The sequence below is a fragment of the Arachis hypogaea genome, chromosome 3, assembly GCF_003086295.3.
Source record: "Arachis hypogaea cultivar Tifrunner chromosome 3, arahy.Tifrunner.gnm2.J5K5, whole genome shotgun sequence".
Lineage (NCBI taxonomy): Eukaryota > Viridiplantae > Streptophyta > Magnoliopsida > Fabales > Fabaceae > Arachis > Arachis hypogaea.
Window position 1 is genome coordinate 13,623,446 of NC_092038.1, and position 15,821 is coordinate 13,639,266.

At 33.1% G+C, this 15,821-nt stretch overlaps 1 protein-coding gene across 1 annotated transcript; it reads left to right on the forward strand.

Annotated features, from left to right (window-relative positions):
- Nucleotides 1-12,390: 12,390 nt before the first annotated feature.
- LOC112789596 (membrane metalloprotease ARASP, chloroplastic) lies at nucleotides 12,391-14,524 on the forward strand. The gene has a single exon (XM_025831551.3). The coding sequence runs from the start codon at nucleotides 12,732-12,734 to the stop codon at nucleotides 14,100-14,102; it is 1,371 nt and encodes a 456-aa protein (XP_025687336.1). The 5' UTR covers nucleotides 12,391-12,731; the 3' UTR covers nucleotides 14,103-14,524.
- The last annotated feature ends 1,297 nt before the right edge of the window (nucleotides 14,525-15,821 follow it).

The following is a 15,821-nucleotide window of genomic DNA, read 5'->3' on the forward strand; positions in this document are numbered from 1 at the left end:
ATTAAAATAAAAATAATATTATTCTTACCTAAATATTATTGAAAACTCTTTGAACACGACATTTGTTGTTGATGACTTTGGATTGCCGTCTTCGTCTATAATTAAAATCCTGAGGCCACTGTGACTCTTAACTCTTGACAAAGCAACATAAAGTTGTCCATGGGTGAACACTGATTTTGACAAATAAAGCCGTACATGTGATAATGATTGACCCCGACTCATGTTAATGGTCATTGCAAAGCATACTGTTAATGAAAATTGTCTCCGTTGGAACTTAAATGGCAATCCTGAATCTGAAGGGATCAAGTTCATTCTTGGAATGTACACTTTATTTTCAATATTTCTACCGGTCACTATCGTCACTCCAATTACGTTGCTGCCAAGTTCGTTAACTATTAATCTTGTCCCGTTGCATAAACCTGAAGTCCGGTCTATGTTTCGCAATAGCATTACAGCGACTCCTGACTTCAAAGTCAACTTGTGATTGGGTAGTCCCGAACATTTGATGTCATTTAGGAACTCTGGTGTGAACCACTCTTGTTGTACATCTTCATTCTCATCAGCTTGGCATGTTGTGTCAGAGCTCAAATACTCCTTTTCCATCCCCGGAAAGATTGTCAAGACAAAATCGTTTACCTTCTCGACACTCTCAAGCGTGGGTGCAAGAATTGCCCTACTCTGAAAATACCTGTAATCTGACATGTTTTGCAACAAATTTGGATATGCAAAGTCTACCAAATGAGAGAGAGGGTCATCAGTAGTTGTAATCAATAGATCATCTGAAATTTCAACTTCTGATTCATCACCAACAACAGAGCCAATATTTCCATTTCCAACATCAAGTATCCAATTAGCAAATCTCTTCATTTCACCTTCATCTTGATCCGAAGAAGACATTAGAAGCCTCATATTCGTATGCAGTTTCAGAACCTTACAAAATGACCACAGATGAGATGAGTTAATAGCGGATGCCAATATATCGTGTCTACTTTCTTTCGAAATCACCGGAAGTATCTGTCTGAAATCACCTCCTAGAACAACAACCTTACCACCAAATGGTTGATGTGTCTTATGTTGATCGATAACTGACATAAGATCCCTGAGCGTCCGATCAAGTGCTTCAAAATGGCAGTTGTACCTTTCCTCGCATACAACATATTGAGAACTCAAAATTGGATCCTGTTTTGGACTTCTCTGATATCTTCATTCACTCAAATTTCTCACTTTTACTTTGCAGTAGGTAATAATTTTAGTAAATTATTAAATATCGCCCCCTAAATAGTTAGTCTAGCTCCGCCCCTGACCCAGCCATATTCGATGTTGCTGAGAATATAGGTAATTTAAGAAGTAGCAATATCAACACTTTATTATTTACTATTGTTATGCTTTTTATAAACAAACAATTATTATTTAGTGTTCAAGTTTTAAAATTCAAACTAAGATATGGTTATATATTATAATTTTTGTATTTGAACATTGATTTATTGTAATTCTTATTGTTTGATTAACGTGCATGTAAAACTTAAATCTTGAGGTTGGCACAATAAAATTGTATTATATGATCTCATCTTTTTAATCCATAAATTGTATTTTTCGGTAATCTTTTATAAATATTATTTTTATACTTATCAGTGTTAAAAATTATTGTTAATAATTATTTTTAACACTGATAATAACTAATTGCAATATTTTTGGCTATGCACGCTTCTTCTAATTTTTTAGTATCTAAATTTGAATTAGATGTACTTGCTCCTGTAATCATTAGAGATAATACATCAAGTAATTTATATTATAAAAAAAATGAATATATGTTAAATATTTGAATCAGCTGAATTATGAATATATATTATGAAGGTAATATTAAAGATAAAAGAAGTAAAATTTTAGCTTTGTGATAATTACAATCTATCATGCTTATCTTACCATGTCTCTTTTGAAGTAGCATAGTCTTCCTATTCAGTCTTGCATCCCTTTGCAATCTAATTCGATTTGTGTACTCCAATGAATCTATAATAATTATGTAGCATATACCAAAGATTGTTTTTAATAGACCAATTGAAAAGTTAAATGTTTGGTCTTTAAGTAATAAAAGCATATTAACATACGCTGGTTTTGTAATTGGTCGATATGGTTTGATGTTTGTTGAAGATATTGCTGACTTGTCTGATGACATGGGCTATCATATGCTTCACGTGTGATACCCGAATTACTAATATCACTAATATTGGAACATCGTTCTTTTTCATCTACAGAGTGTAGATTAGTAGTTGGAGACCTTGATCGATATGGTGTTGGATTATTACCTAATAAGATAACTCGAGATATTATTTTTGAACATATTTTCTGTTAAAGTTTATAATTGAATAAATAGTAGAAAAATCAAAATACATAAAGTGCATGTCACATAAGCAAGTTCCAAAAAAAAAATCTAAAAATAAATCTGTATTAATACTATTTGTAATGTTCGACAACACCGACTCAAAATGCACACCATTGAAACTATCACTCGAATTTCCTGTAATTTTTTCGTAAACAAATTTAGTAACATATTACGAAGACAATGTAAATTAATAATTTATTACTTGTCAATAGCTAAATAATATATAGAAAATATTGTATTTTATGGGCTTTCATTCGACCAAACTACTCATGACATGTTAGTTATTTTGTATACCCAATAAAAACTAAATATATAGAACTGACATACTTAAAAATACCAAATAAAAAAATATATTATTCTAACCTAAAAAAAATGATAAAATAATTAATTATTTTTTTATATGAAATCTACCTTAAAATGTGCTTCACTTTGTATTTTCTTTGTCTTTTAATATCAATTTTCTCTTCAATATAATCTTGCTTCTCTTTGGACTTCTTGCATCTTTCAATATATACCTAAAAATATCAAATAAATAAATTTTTGACTAATTAAAAATATATATACATTATACATAATACATTTTTATTATCAAATTTTTTATATTATTAAAAAAAATAAAATAGTACACATATGACAGCGTTTGATTTTGGTATATATGTCCATCAAAACATAGATACAGGATTACCCAGGAGTACATATATGGTGTTTGTTTACTGAGACAAAAATAATGAAAGACATAGTCATACACAAATACCCATTAAAAACATGTATTTTGTGTCTCTTTAGAATGCTAAAACACTAATTTTTAACTTGAGACACTAATTTTTTACAATTTTTTCTCATGTCTAACTTACCAAATAGAATATGAAATTAGTGTCTTCTTATGTCTATGTAAAATTGCACAAGTTTTATTTTCAATGGCTGCTTTAATTTCTTTTTTATTCTCATTTATTTAGTTACGTAAACATATTTTACAGAAAATAATATATTTTTTTATAAAAGTGTCTTTTTTCAAATAAATATAAGTTTAATCTCACGATCAATAAATTCAACTTATAGTTAAAATCTTTTTTTCCATTTCCTTAAATAAAGAGATTGAAAATGAATAACTTATGAGTAAAAAAGAGAAAAAGATGAAAGTACCTCTATTGTTGTGCTGAGATAATCTAAAAAATAACCATATAAACGAATTAAATAGAAAAAAAATTATAAATGTGACAAATAAAAAAATTTTAATTTAAAAATCAAAATGGTTAAGAAGCCACTTAATTAGGAATTAGTATTAGAATTTTAAATTTCAAATTTTTAAATAGAGTTTTCTAATTAGCTAGTGCAAATTTAAAATTTTTAAATAAACTTTTTTAATTAAACATTTGTTATTCATTAAGAATATAGGAATTTGTTAATTTAAAAATAATTTTTATTAGTTTCGTCATAAATAGTATCAATCATATTATTTATCGATAAAAATAAATAAAATTAAATACAATCTAAAAATTAATAACCTTATAAATTACGTAAATTTAGAAAAAAATACTTAAAAAGAGAGAAAAAGATGAAAGTACTTCTACTGTGGAGAGACAATCTAAAAGATAATAATAAAAATTTATAAGTGTGGCAAGTAAAAAAGTTTAAATTTAAAAATCGAAATAGTTAAAAACTTACTTAATTAGAAATTAGTATTAGAAATTCAAATTTAAAATTTTTAAATAGAATTTCTTAATTAGCTAGTATAAATTTTAAATTTTTAAATAAATTTTTCTAATCAAACATCCATTGTCCATTAGGAATATAGAAATTTGTTAATTTAAAAATTATTTTTTTTAGTTTCATCATAAATAGAATTAACTTTATTATACTTTTTCTAAAATTTAAACAGTATTATATTTTTTTTAAATAGTATAAATAACTTCACATCTTAATAAGATAATTCTATTTACTTTATTATAATCCTTTATAATTAGCATAGTAGCTTATAAATTATATAAATTTTTAAAAAATATTCTCAAACTCAATTGCTTACGTAAAAATTAAAAAAAAAGTATATTTGAATTTAAATTTAAAATTCTAAACATAATACTTTAATTAAAAATTATAATTAGATTTTTTTAAATAAGTACACATTAAAAATTAATAATTAACTTAATTGTATCAACAATAATTCAAAGAAGAAATTTATAACTTTATGACATTAAATATTAAATTAAAAATTATCAGAATATCAACGGTGAGAATCAAATTAAAAATAAAACCACAAGTAATAACCAAATAACTTCAATTTATATTTAAAAAAATTCGAAATTTCAAACATAAAAATCGAAAAGAACCAAAAAAAAATAACAACTCAAGAAAATACAATGTTTCCACCAAAACAAACATATACTTGGCATTATTCTATTAGATAGACTCTAAATGGGATTCTCAAAACATGTGCATCAAAATTCTCAAGTTTCTTTCTCAATATTGATCTTCTTGCAAGTTGAGGTATCTCCTTCCACCTTCGAATCTTCTGACTCCGAGGATAGTCGCTTAGTTGGTGTAATAGCATTTTCCAATAATTCGGATTCATCATTGGCCGTAACTTCATTGGAGAATTTAATCAACAAATTCTGTACAAAAAACTACGTTAAATTAAAGACTTCTTTCTAACCTTTGATTTTATCTCACTAATATATTTTGAATAAAATTAAGATCTAATTTTGAGAGAACAAAAAAAAATATATATTTTTGAACAAATACCTTAGCACATTTTACTTTCTCCCCTTCAATGATTGAGGATGTCTTTGAAATTGGAAGCAAACCACCGGTGTAGTCAACTTCCTAAAATTATAATTAATTATTATTTATAAATTAGATACTACTAATGACCAAGAAAGCAAAAAATAAATTAATTTTTAATAGAAAGTACACTTATATATACTCACAATTTGAATACGGTGAGCCTCTTTGAATTTATTTATGAGATCCACATTATCAGTTATCTTCTTAACTTTATAAGAAGGGGAAAAATGTGGATTATCAGATATTTGAACTTCAACGATGAAGAGAAAGATCTTATCAATTAGGTTGAGTAAAAGTGTAGGTGTATCCGATAGATCTCCTTTCTGCAGGGTATTACATAATATATTAATAATAAATAATATAAAAAGTACCAATAAAAATATCTTCACTAATGCTTTTAGAAATAAATATTGGTTAGATCTTACCAATAGGAGTGGATCAAGTATCTCTACACAGCTCTTTCCCAAAACTTGTTTTACCTCTTTGTCAAAGACTACATAACATGCACGTTAGAACCATCAATGACACCAAGCTTTATTCGATACCTGCTTAAAAAAGAAAATAACATAAAAAAAAGTTAAATATAGACTTATTCAATATCTAATCAAATGTACATAGACTTTAATTTAAAAAAATAAATAAATAACCTTGGAGTCATGGATAAAAGGATATTAGTAGAAAACTCGTGTCTTCATCGAGCCAAACCATCTCAATTGAGTATGGCAATGGAGAATTTCCGTAATTTGATAGTGTCCATAACTGTATCACTCGTATACGTACACACAAATTGTCGATTGTAGGATTGATGTACTTTAAATTGTGGTGCTTCACATCTCTCATAATTTATCCTTTTATAATTGCATCATAACTAAATTTTTTTAAATTTGGTTGACTTTAATTTAAAATTTAAAAAACAACAACCTAAGTAAAACAACCCAAACAAATAAAACAATTTAAAATTTAAAAAATAACCACCTAAGTAAAACAACCCAAACTTAAAATTTGAAAATAACAACCTAAGCAAATAATAATTTATAATTTATAAATATAAATCTAAAAATTTCTAATGACGACACGTAAGCAAATAAACTCCCAAACTCAACGTATGAGCGCCACGTCAGCAAATGAACTCCCCATTTGTATTACTATAAAGATAAAGATAAAGATAAAGATAAAGATAATGACAATTAGTGTCCAAATTTAAATTTTAATATTACTCCTAAAGAGAGGTTTATTATTAAAAAAAATTTCGTCAGTTACGTTAAATAAAAAAATTTCTACCCATTTTTTCACAATAATTTCATTAAGATATTCATATTGGATGTAAATTATTGTTACAGATTTTTTTATTAGGATATGTTTTTAAAGAAGAAAAATAAAATAGTTCAACAAGGGTAATTTTCTTAAAAAATAAATTTACACGGACTAATTTTTCTCTTCAAATTATTAACATACTCTTTTAATATACTCTACGTACCTACCTAATCTATTGTCAATTAGTATTTAAATTTAAGTTCTAATATTGTTCTTAATGAGAGAGGTTTATTATTAAAAAAAGTTGTACACCCAGTCGTTATGTATGATATGATAGTGAGACAATAATAATTATACATGTAAAAAGAATAATAAAAAAATGATAGTGTATAATATGATAAAATGATATAATTAAAATAAAAATTAATAATTTTAAAATAATAATAAAATTAAAAATAATTAAAGATGTTTAATATAAGATTAAAGACATAATTTTTTTATGGGTTAAGTTCAATTTTGGTCTCTAACGTAGGCGCCAAAAATTTGTTTTGTCCCTAAGTTTTTTTTTTCAAACAAAATCGTCCCCGAAGTTCATACTTGTATTAAAATGGTCCTATCGCACCAAAAATAAAATTTAATGACAGCTTTGCCCCTTACGGTTTGTCTCCCTTAATTTTTATTCTCGCAAAGTACACTCCTGATCATGAAGTAACTCATAATCTTTCTTAAAACACTTGAAAACTGAAACGTTGGTGTGAAACCCTCATACATAGGTGTGAAGAGGGTGTATAGAAAGGATTCTCACCATTGGGGGGGTTAAGCTTGAAAATCAGTGTGCTGAGACATTGGTGAGTGATCTTTATCGCTGCAACAACTCATTGTTCAGGTACGATAACTTTCCATCCTTCAAGCAATCACGTCAACTGTTACAACATGTTGGGGGTTTGCATTTCATCATCGTGTTGCTCTGTTTGAGCATTTCGGGGTTGAATGCAGGCTTTCGAGTCTGCTTCTATAGCTAGGGTTTGTATATATGTGTGTGAGTAATGTATTCTGCTGTTTAACAGTGTTGACTGAGCATAAGATGGTGTAGATAAACATGAGGGTGCATCATGGGGGTGCATTCAGATATGAAGAGGGGATATTTAAGTACTTGAAGGGTCAAAGTACAATCATCGAGGACATTAACAGCGATCGTTGGTCTGTGTTTGAGGCCTATGAAGAGCTAAGGTATTTTGGGTACTTGCAGGCCAACATTGTTGTGTTGTGGCATAAAGATCCAAGCTTGGATGATTTAGAGACTAGCCTGAAGATGCTGAAGGGTGACGCAGAAGCAATCAAAATGTACAACATTGCTGGGTTACGGGGCTTGGTAGAGTTGTATATGGTCCATGATGTGGGTGATGCGGAGCCGTTTCCAGAAGTGGGTTATGTTGACGTTGGGGGAGTTGCTGAAGAGGGAAAAGATGATGGGCTTGGCTTGGTTGTTTTCGAAGGGCACCAGACTGAGGCAGTAGAGGCAAGTAGGGGTCCTAATAAGGCAACCGAGGATGGAGATGTAGGGAATGAGTTTCGAGTAGATGGAAGTGACTCGAATGATGAAGACAGTGATGACCCTGAGTATATGCCATCTGATGAGGATGGGGATAGTGCAGGAGACGTGCACTTCACTGATAGTGATGAGGATTATGAGGGTGATAATGGATTTGATGAGGATAATTCTGTGCCCAAGGAAGCAATTGCTGGCAAGGAAAAAGGGAGTGGGATAAATCAGTTTAGTGATGAGCATGGATCAGATAGTGATGAGTTGGAGAGGGACCACATGATTGGTGGAGATGAGGGGGATGATGACGATGCTGAGAATGATGCCGATGATGTATCAGATCGTGGGGGTCAAAGGTTTCCAGTTCATAAACCATTGAAGGATATGAGCAGCTATAGATGGGAGGTAGGAACACTTTATGCATCTAGACAAGAATTTAAGGAGACTGTGCTGGCATATGCAGTTCATTCTGGCTCTATGCACATAGGGTTGGGGATGAATCCACCTGGCTGTTAAGAAGCTTGAACCTCCAACACACCTGCATGCAAACACACAGGGTTGGGATACTGCACACTAAGTGGCTTGGAGCCCAGTTTAAGAAGAAGGTAGAGTCTAATCCTAGGGTTAAAATAAGGGAGTTACAAGCAAAGGCACCCAAGAAGTGGAATGTAATTGTGACCAAGTCCATGGCAGCTAAGTCGAAGCAAGAGGCACTAAGTCAAATTCAGGGTGCATTTAGGGATCAGTATAGAAGGATTAATGATTACTGTGCGGAGATCCTAAGGGCCAATCCAAGTTCATCAGTCAGCTTGAAAGTGATTAGGAGCCCAGATTTTGCCCAGGAGGTCCAGAATCCCGAATTGATGAACTATTGTGTGTTCCAGAGATTGTATGTCTGCTTCAATGCATGCAAGAAGAGCTTCCAACATTGCAGACCCTTTATCAGTTTGGATGGGTGTTTCTTAAAGACTCCTCTGGGTGGCCAGTTATTGACTGCAATTGGAAGAGATCCTAATGACCAGATCCTTCCAATTGCTTATGCGGTGGTTGAAGCTGAGACGAAAGATTCCTGGGTTTGGTTTCTGAGATACTTAGCTGATGATTTGGGTGCTGAGAAAATTGGAAAGTGCACATTCATGTCGGATCAGCAGAAGGTGAACATTAATTTGAAATTGTTTTCTAAGTTTGTGACTTATGCTGAACACTATACTAATAAGCTGGGTTACCTTTTTAATGCAAGGCTTGTTACCAGCTCTTGATGAAGTCATCCCAGGGGTGGACAACCGATTCTGTGTGAGGCATCTCTATAATAACTTCAGGAAGAAATTTTCTGGATTGGAGCTGAAGAATCAAATGTGGAGATGTGCAAAGTCTACGCACTAGAAAGATTGGGAGAAGGAGATGAAGACACTGAGACTCAAGAATGAGGGTGCATTTCGACACTTGAACAGAATTCCACCCAGATTCTGGTCCCGTTCTCGCTTTTCATTTCATTCAAAGTATGACTCCCTTGTTAACAATATGAGTGAGAGTTTTAATGCTGTCATAGTTGAGGCTAGAGAAAAACCAATTGTCACAATGTTAGAGGACATTAGGGTATATATAATGACTAGATGGGCTGCCAATAGAGATAGGATTCACAAGTATCAGGGTAACATCATGCCAACAATTAGGAAGAAGTTAGAGAAAAAGGACAAAGTTATGCTAGGGACTGGAGGCCATTTTGGTCAGCTGCTAGTAAGTATCAGGTTATGTGTGGATTAGACAAATTTGTTGTAGATCTGGCTGCATGTGAGTGTTCCTGTAGGAGGTGGCAGATGAGCGGGCTACCCTGTCCTCATGCCATTAGCTGCATAACATTCAAGGGCTTGTAGTTGGAGTCGTTTGTGGATGACCATTACAAAAAGGATACTTACCTAAGGTGCTACTAGGAAGTGATACATCCTCTAAATGGGCCAGATCTGTGGGAGAGATCCCAGTATGATGATGTTATGCCACCACCATATCGGAGGCCAAGTCACCGGCCAGTTAAGAAGAGGAAGCGAGGACCTGGGGATGAAGATAACAGAAGCCAAACTCACCTCTCCCGTAGGGGCCAAACACAGAGGTGCTCTAACTGTGGTGCTTTAGGTCACAAGAAATCAGGTTGCACAAAGCCTATCAAAAAGGTATGTACCTTTCTGCTATAGTGTTCAGTGTGGTTTATTGTGCTAAAAATATTCCTAACTTTTTTATCTTTTCTCACAGGTCCATCCTGCATCTCAACAATCTGGCAAGGGTCCAAGGAGAGGTACTAAGGTTGCAAGTTCACAACCCCCTGGCCAAACAGTTCAAAGAGAGAAACTTAGCAGGAAATCATGCTCACAACCCAGCCCTGCAACAACTTATTCCAACACAGCAACAACTCAGCCCCATAAACCAGTAACCAGGCCCAGGAAGTTGGCATCTAGGCCCACTGAACAATCAACTCAGCCCAAGAACCAGACCAAAAAAGTAGCAGGGCCTGCACCACCTCAATCCAACCTTAAAGCTCCTTCATCTCAACCATTGCCTAGTAAGAGCAGTGCAGCAGCTTCCTCCACTAGCAAGAAGAACTCACACAGTCAACCAACTGAGAGAAAGAGGCATTTTTCTATTATCCAGACTGGTGCACCTCATATCCCAAATCAGAAACTGAAGCTAATGGCAAAATTGCCTCCTAGTGCATGGGCAATCTTTAAAGAGGATTAGTTATGCTTTTGGCTGTTATGCTGTTTCATTAGGCCTCAAACACTATTATGTTGTTATTTTGCTATTTTGTTATTTTGAACTATGTGGTTAATTGGTTTTCAGTTTGTTTATAAACAATGTTGGTCTGTGTTTTTCTGTTTAAGTGACAACTATAGCTCTGTAATCGGCCATTTGGCTTATGGATGGCTTTATGTATGACTTTAATTGTCAATTTTAATATGGTTCATTGGTTTGTGTTTTATCCTGGTGCACATATATCTACTTTACTGTATTTCAACACATAACATCTACTTCATCATTGAAAATCAGCACAACACTTTCATTCATACATTCAAACATGTTCACAAAAGATACAACACATAAGATCATTGTAACATTAACAATAACCCTATCAACTAACTAAAAGACCACCAAAAAATCCTACAAATAATATTCTAATCACCTCCTGATTAACTGCATTTCATATGGTTGCCTTAAATTGTGTGGATTATACAGCAACAAATATAAAAACCCAATCCACCCAACTACCCCTAAAGTAGCTACAATCCTCAGCTTCCATTCGACATCCTTCAACTTTGTCTTTAAGGTTATAATTTTCTTCCTGCTTCTTGCAATCTCAGAATCCTTTTGCGCTCCTCCAGCTTCGGGGTCTGCACACCTAAAGAAATCACAGGCATCCTAAACCTATCACCACCCAGAATTCATAAGATGAAGGAAACCCAGATGGAGAAAATCAATTGTCACAAATTAGAGGCCAACAAAATACCTCATCGTAGACACAACCCCAAAATCGTCGGCTTGGGTTGTCCGTCGTCGTTGAGGTGCGCAGAATCGGCCTCTCTTCATGCCCACATACCATCTCCTTCACAGGTGATCTAATTCGACCTGCTCTGGAACTCTGGGAAGCCATCCAATCGGCGTTTCTGTCCCCTTCCTCCACTTCCTCGAACCCTAGCGCAGCTTTCTTCCTCTGAGCCTTCGATACAACACCATCATCTCTTCTATTTCCCACAACGTTCCCTTTTATTATTATTATTATTATTATTATTATTATTATTATTATTATTATTATTATTATTATTATTTGATTAACAAACAGTTAAAGAGAGTAACGAACTCAGGGGCATAATTGTCTGCCAGATTATTTTAATACAAGTATGAACTTCGGAGACAATTTTATTTGAAAAAAAAAACTTAGGGACAAAACTAATTTTTGACTCCTACGTTAGGGACCAAAATTAAACTTAACCCTTTTTTATTTATTAGAATTATGCATAAAGATATAGAATGTTTTGAATATAAATTTTTAAATTTATTTCAAATTAAATAAGATTGAAAAAATAAATAAATTTAATATATAAATAACGAATTTGTAAACGATGTTAGTAAATCTTTAACTTAATTTCATTATACATAATAATAATATAAGTTTTTTTATTTAAATTTAATTATTTTATATTTTTTACATATTTTAAATAATTTAAAATATTTTATTTTTTATAATTAATTTTTAATTATTAATATTAAATTTATAATTTTAAAATAAAAATATAAAAATATTTTTTAATTTAATAAAAAAATGACTGAACAAGTACAACCGGGCCTATTGAGATGCTAGTAATAATAATGATAAAAGAAATATCGGACCTGGACCTACTATATTTTAGGCTTACCTACTAGTTGCGATCCAAATACAGAAAAAGGCTTAGCTTCTAATCGTGGACATAAAACTGATGTGATTAAATTCTGCCCGAAAAAAATAAATTAGAGTTGAGGTTGAAACTTGAATGGAAACCTGGTTAAAAAATAAAAAAGAAAAAACCTTGAATGGAAACGACAGAAACAAACTTGTGGGAAATAGGAGGAAGACATGTCCCTCACTTCTCATCCACAGGTCAAGAAAACACACGGGAAAAAAAAAAGAAAAGAAAAAGAGCATGAATTATCCAAACATGTTCACCAGCCTCCTGGCACCAGAACCAAGCTTTTTTATTCCTTTTTATTTCTTCGTTATTATTACACCATCCAAATTCCACAGAAGCCATGGTCATATACCTGTCTCCTTCTCCTCCTTCACATTCTTCCACTTCCATACTCAGATTCTCAAACTCAAGGACACCCATTTCGGATTCTTCCTTCAAGCCCAAACCCCATTTCTCAATACCACTTTTTTCTCACTCTTTTGGCTCCAATTTTTCAACTTTAACATTCAAGAAGCAGTTATTGAATCACAATAATAGTAGTGGCCGGTTCACACATGGAAACAGGGTTGATTTCAGGACCTTGGCTATTCCTGGGTTTGACTATGGAAACTTTGAAGGTCCTCAATCTGTTCTTGAAGCTGCTGCTGTTCTAACAGCAATCATTGTTGTTCATGAAAGTGGCCATTTCCTTGCTGCTTCACTTCAAGGTATCCATGTGAGTAAGTTCGCTGTTGGGTTTGGTCCAATTCTAGCTAAGTTCAATTCAAAGAATGTTGAGTATTCTATTAGAGCTTTCCCTCTAGGTGGATTTGTTGGGTTCCCTGATAATGATCCTGAAAGTGATATCCCTGTTGATGATGAGAATTTGCTTAAGAACAGGCCAATTTTGGATAGGGTTCTTGTTGTTTCAGCTGGTGTTATTGCCAACATAGTGTTTGCAATTGCTATAATCTTTGTTCAAGTTCTCACTGTTGGTTTGCCTGTTCAAGAGGTTTTCCCTGGTGTTATGGTTCCTGATGTGAAACCCTTTTCAGCTGCTTCTAGAGATGGATTGCTTCCTGGTGATTTGATTCTTCAGGTTAATGGTAGTGAGTTTCCAAAACCGGGTCCTAGTTCTGTTACTAAGGTTGTTGATGTTATCAAGAAGAACCCCAAGAGATATGTTTTGCTTAAGGTTAAGAGGGGGATGCAGGACTTTGAAATTAGGGTCACCCCAGATGAGAATTTTGATGGGACTGGTAAAATTGGTGTTCAGTTATCACCAAATGTGAAGATTGAAAAAGTTAGGCCAAAGAATCTTGTGGAAGCTTTGAACTTTACTGGGAAAGAATTTTGGGGTCTTTCTTCTAATGTTTTAGATGGATTGAAGCAGACATTCTTGAACTTTTCACAGTCTGCTGGTAAGGTTTCAGGTCCTGTGGCGATTATTGCTGTCGGCGCTGAAGTTGCGAGATCAAACATTGATGGTCTTTACCAATTTGCTGCCATACTCAACATTAACCTTGCTGTTATTAACCTCCTTCCCTTGCCTGCTTTGGATGGGGGTTCGTTGGCATTGATCTTTATCGAGGCGGCCAGGGGTGGGAGGAAGCTACCTTTGGAAGTGGAACAACGGATAATGTCGTCCGGAATCATGTTTGTTATACTTCTGGGGTTATTCCTCATTGTTCGCGATACCTTAAACCTTGATATTATCAAAGATATCTTGTAATTACATATGGACCTTCAAAAAGTGATTTCATGATTTTCTTTGGCACATGCGGTTGGACCGGATTGGAAGCCAGTGATGTATCCATATAGTGGAAGATTAGATCATTGTAAATGATTTGAGGTAAGTTTATTCCACCAAGGATGTTATTTGAGAGTGGGATCTCTTTGTCACTAATTCATTGAGGATTGTATTTGTGATCCTGGAATATAAACTTACAAGTTACAAATACTAGCTTTGTTTATGAACTTCACTGCAGTTCTTCTGGATTTTCATGAGGTTTATCATTAGTAGTATGGTTCTGCACGAATTCCCTTGCTTATTTTATATCCAAATTCTCTGCATATGTAGATATGATTGAATTGGCTATTTGCTTATGCTTTGGTAAGCCTTAATCAATAGAGAGTGAAATCCGTTCTTAATAATGATCTTGATCTAGTTTCTTCTTGAATTGATGCAAACTGCTGAATTTTATTTTCTGCTTAATTAATTTATTTTGACCTAATAGAATTAACTTTGTTAGCACGTTACATATGCTGCTCAACTTTATGAACATTTCCAACTAGTGTGTAATTTTCTTGTTAAATGAAATGAACTCTGGAACAAACATACTGAGTTTCCTTCATCTGTCTGGTTAGCTAACCAATTAGGGTGTGATTAGAGTCAAGTTTTGGAAGGAAAATGATGCGACGGTAAGGATTTGAAGAATAGAAGATCTTCAACTTTTCCAAAAATCAGAACTTGTAAAAAGCTATAGTGGAACAACTATGAAAACCTTATGTTACATTTGAATATTGCACAAAGATGTATAGACAAAGACGGATATTTCGGTTGAATTGCTGTTGAATAGGTTGAGCCACTAAACTAATAAACCAATAACTAGAGTGGTTTGACGACGGATATTCCCACTCTCAAAAATTACAAAAAAAAAGTACATGAATTTTCTATCGAAACTTGTTACTATTTCTACAACCAAACAAATTTATGTTTCTATTATCTCTTCATTTCTGTCTCAGAGATGTACAAACACAAAATAAAGGTGAGAAAGCAGAGAAGAAAGGATTCAAAAAGTGGAAAGTGGAGATTGCTTCTCCAAGATGTATATTCTAAGTAGGAGGAAGGAGTGCGAAAATGAACGGAGGAAATGCTCTTTAGAGGTGTATGCAAGGCTTAGAAATTTCAGCTCATACAATCCATATCCCACTTAAACTTTGAAAATATGACACTATTCTAAGCAGATGATTTCTTTATTTTTTTTTTGAGTGAACAGATCCTACCAATCAAAAGAAATGGGAAGTAGTTGTTGTTCATTTACATTGTGATGACAACCTTCGGCTTAATCAATATTGAAAAATTATTGAGCTCAAAATGATAGTCAGTCCCTACTTTCTTGTGATAGGCGATTTTAATGCCATCTCCGCTATCATAAGAAAGAGGGAGGATGATACGGAACGTAACCCAAGATAAGATGGAAGATAAAAAAAAAATGGACTCCTCTATTTCAATTTGATTTAACAGTTAAGGGAGTCAGTCTCTACTTTCTTGTGATAGGCGACTTCAATGCCATCTCCGCCTATCATGAGAAAGAGGGAGGATGATACGGAACGTAACCCAAGATAAGATGGAAGATAAAAAAAGGACTCATCTACTTCAATTTGATTTAACAGTTAAGGGAATCACTCTACCTCACCTGTTCACATCCAAGTTTCTCAAAGAAATTCA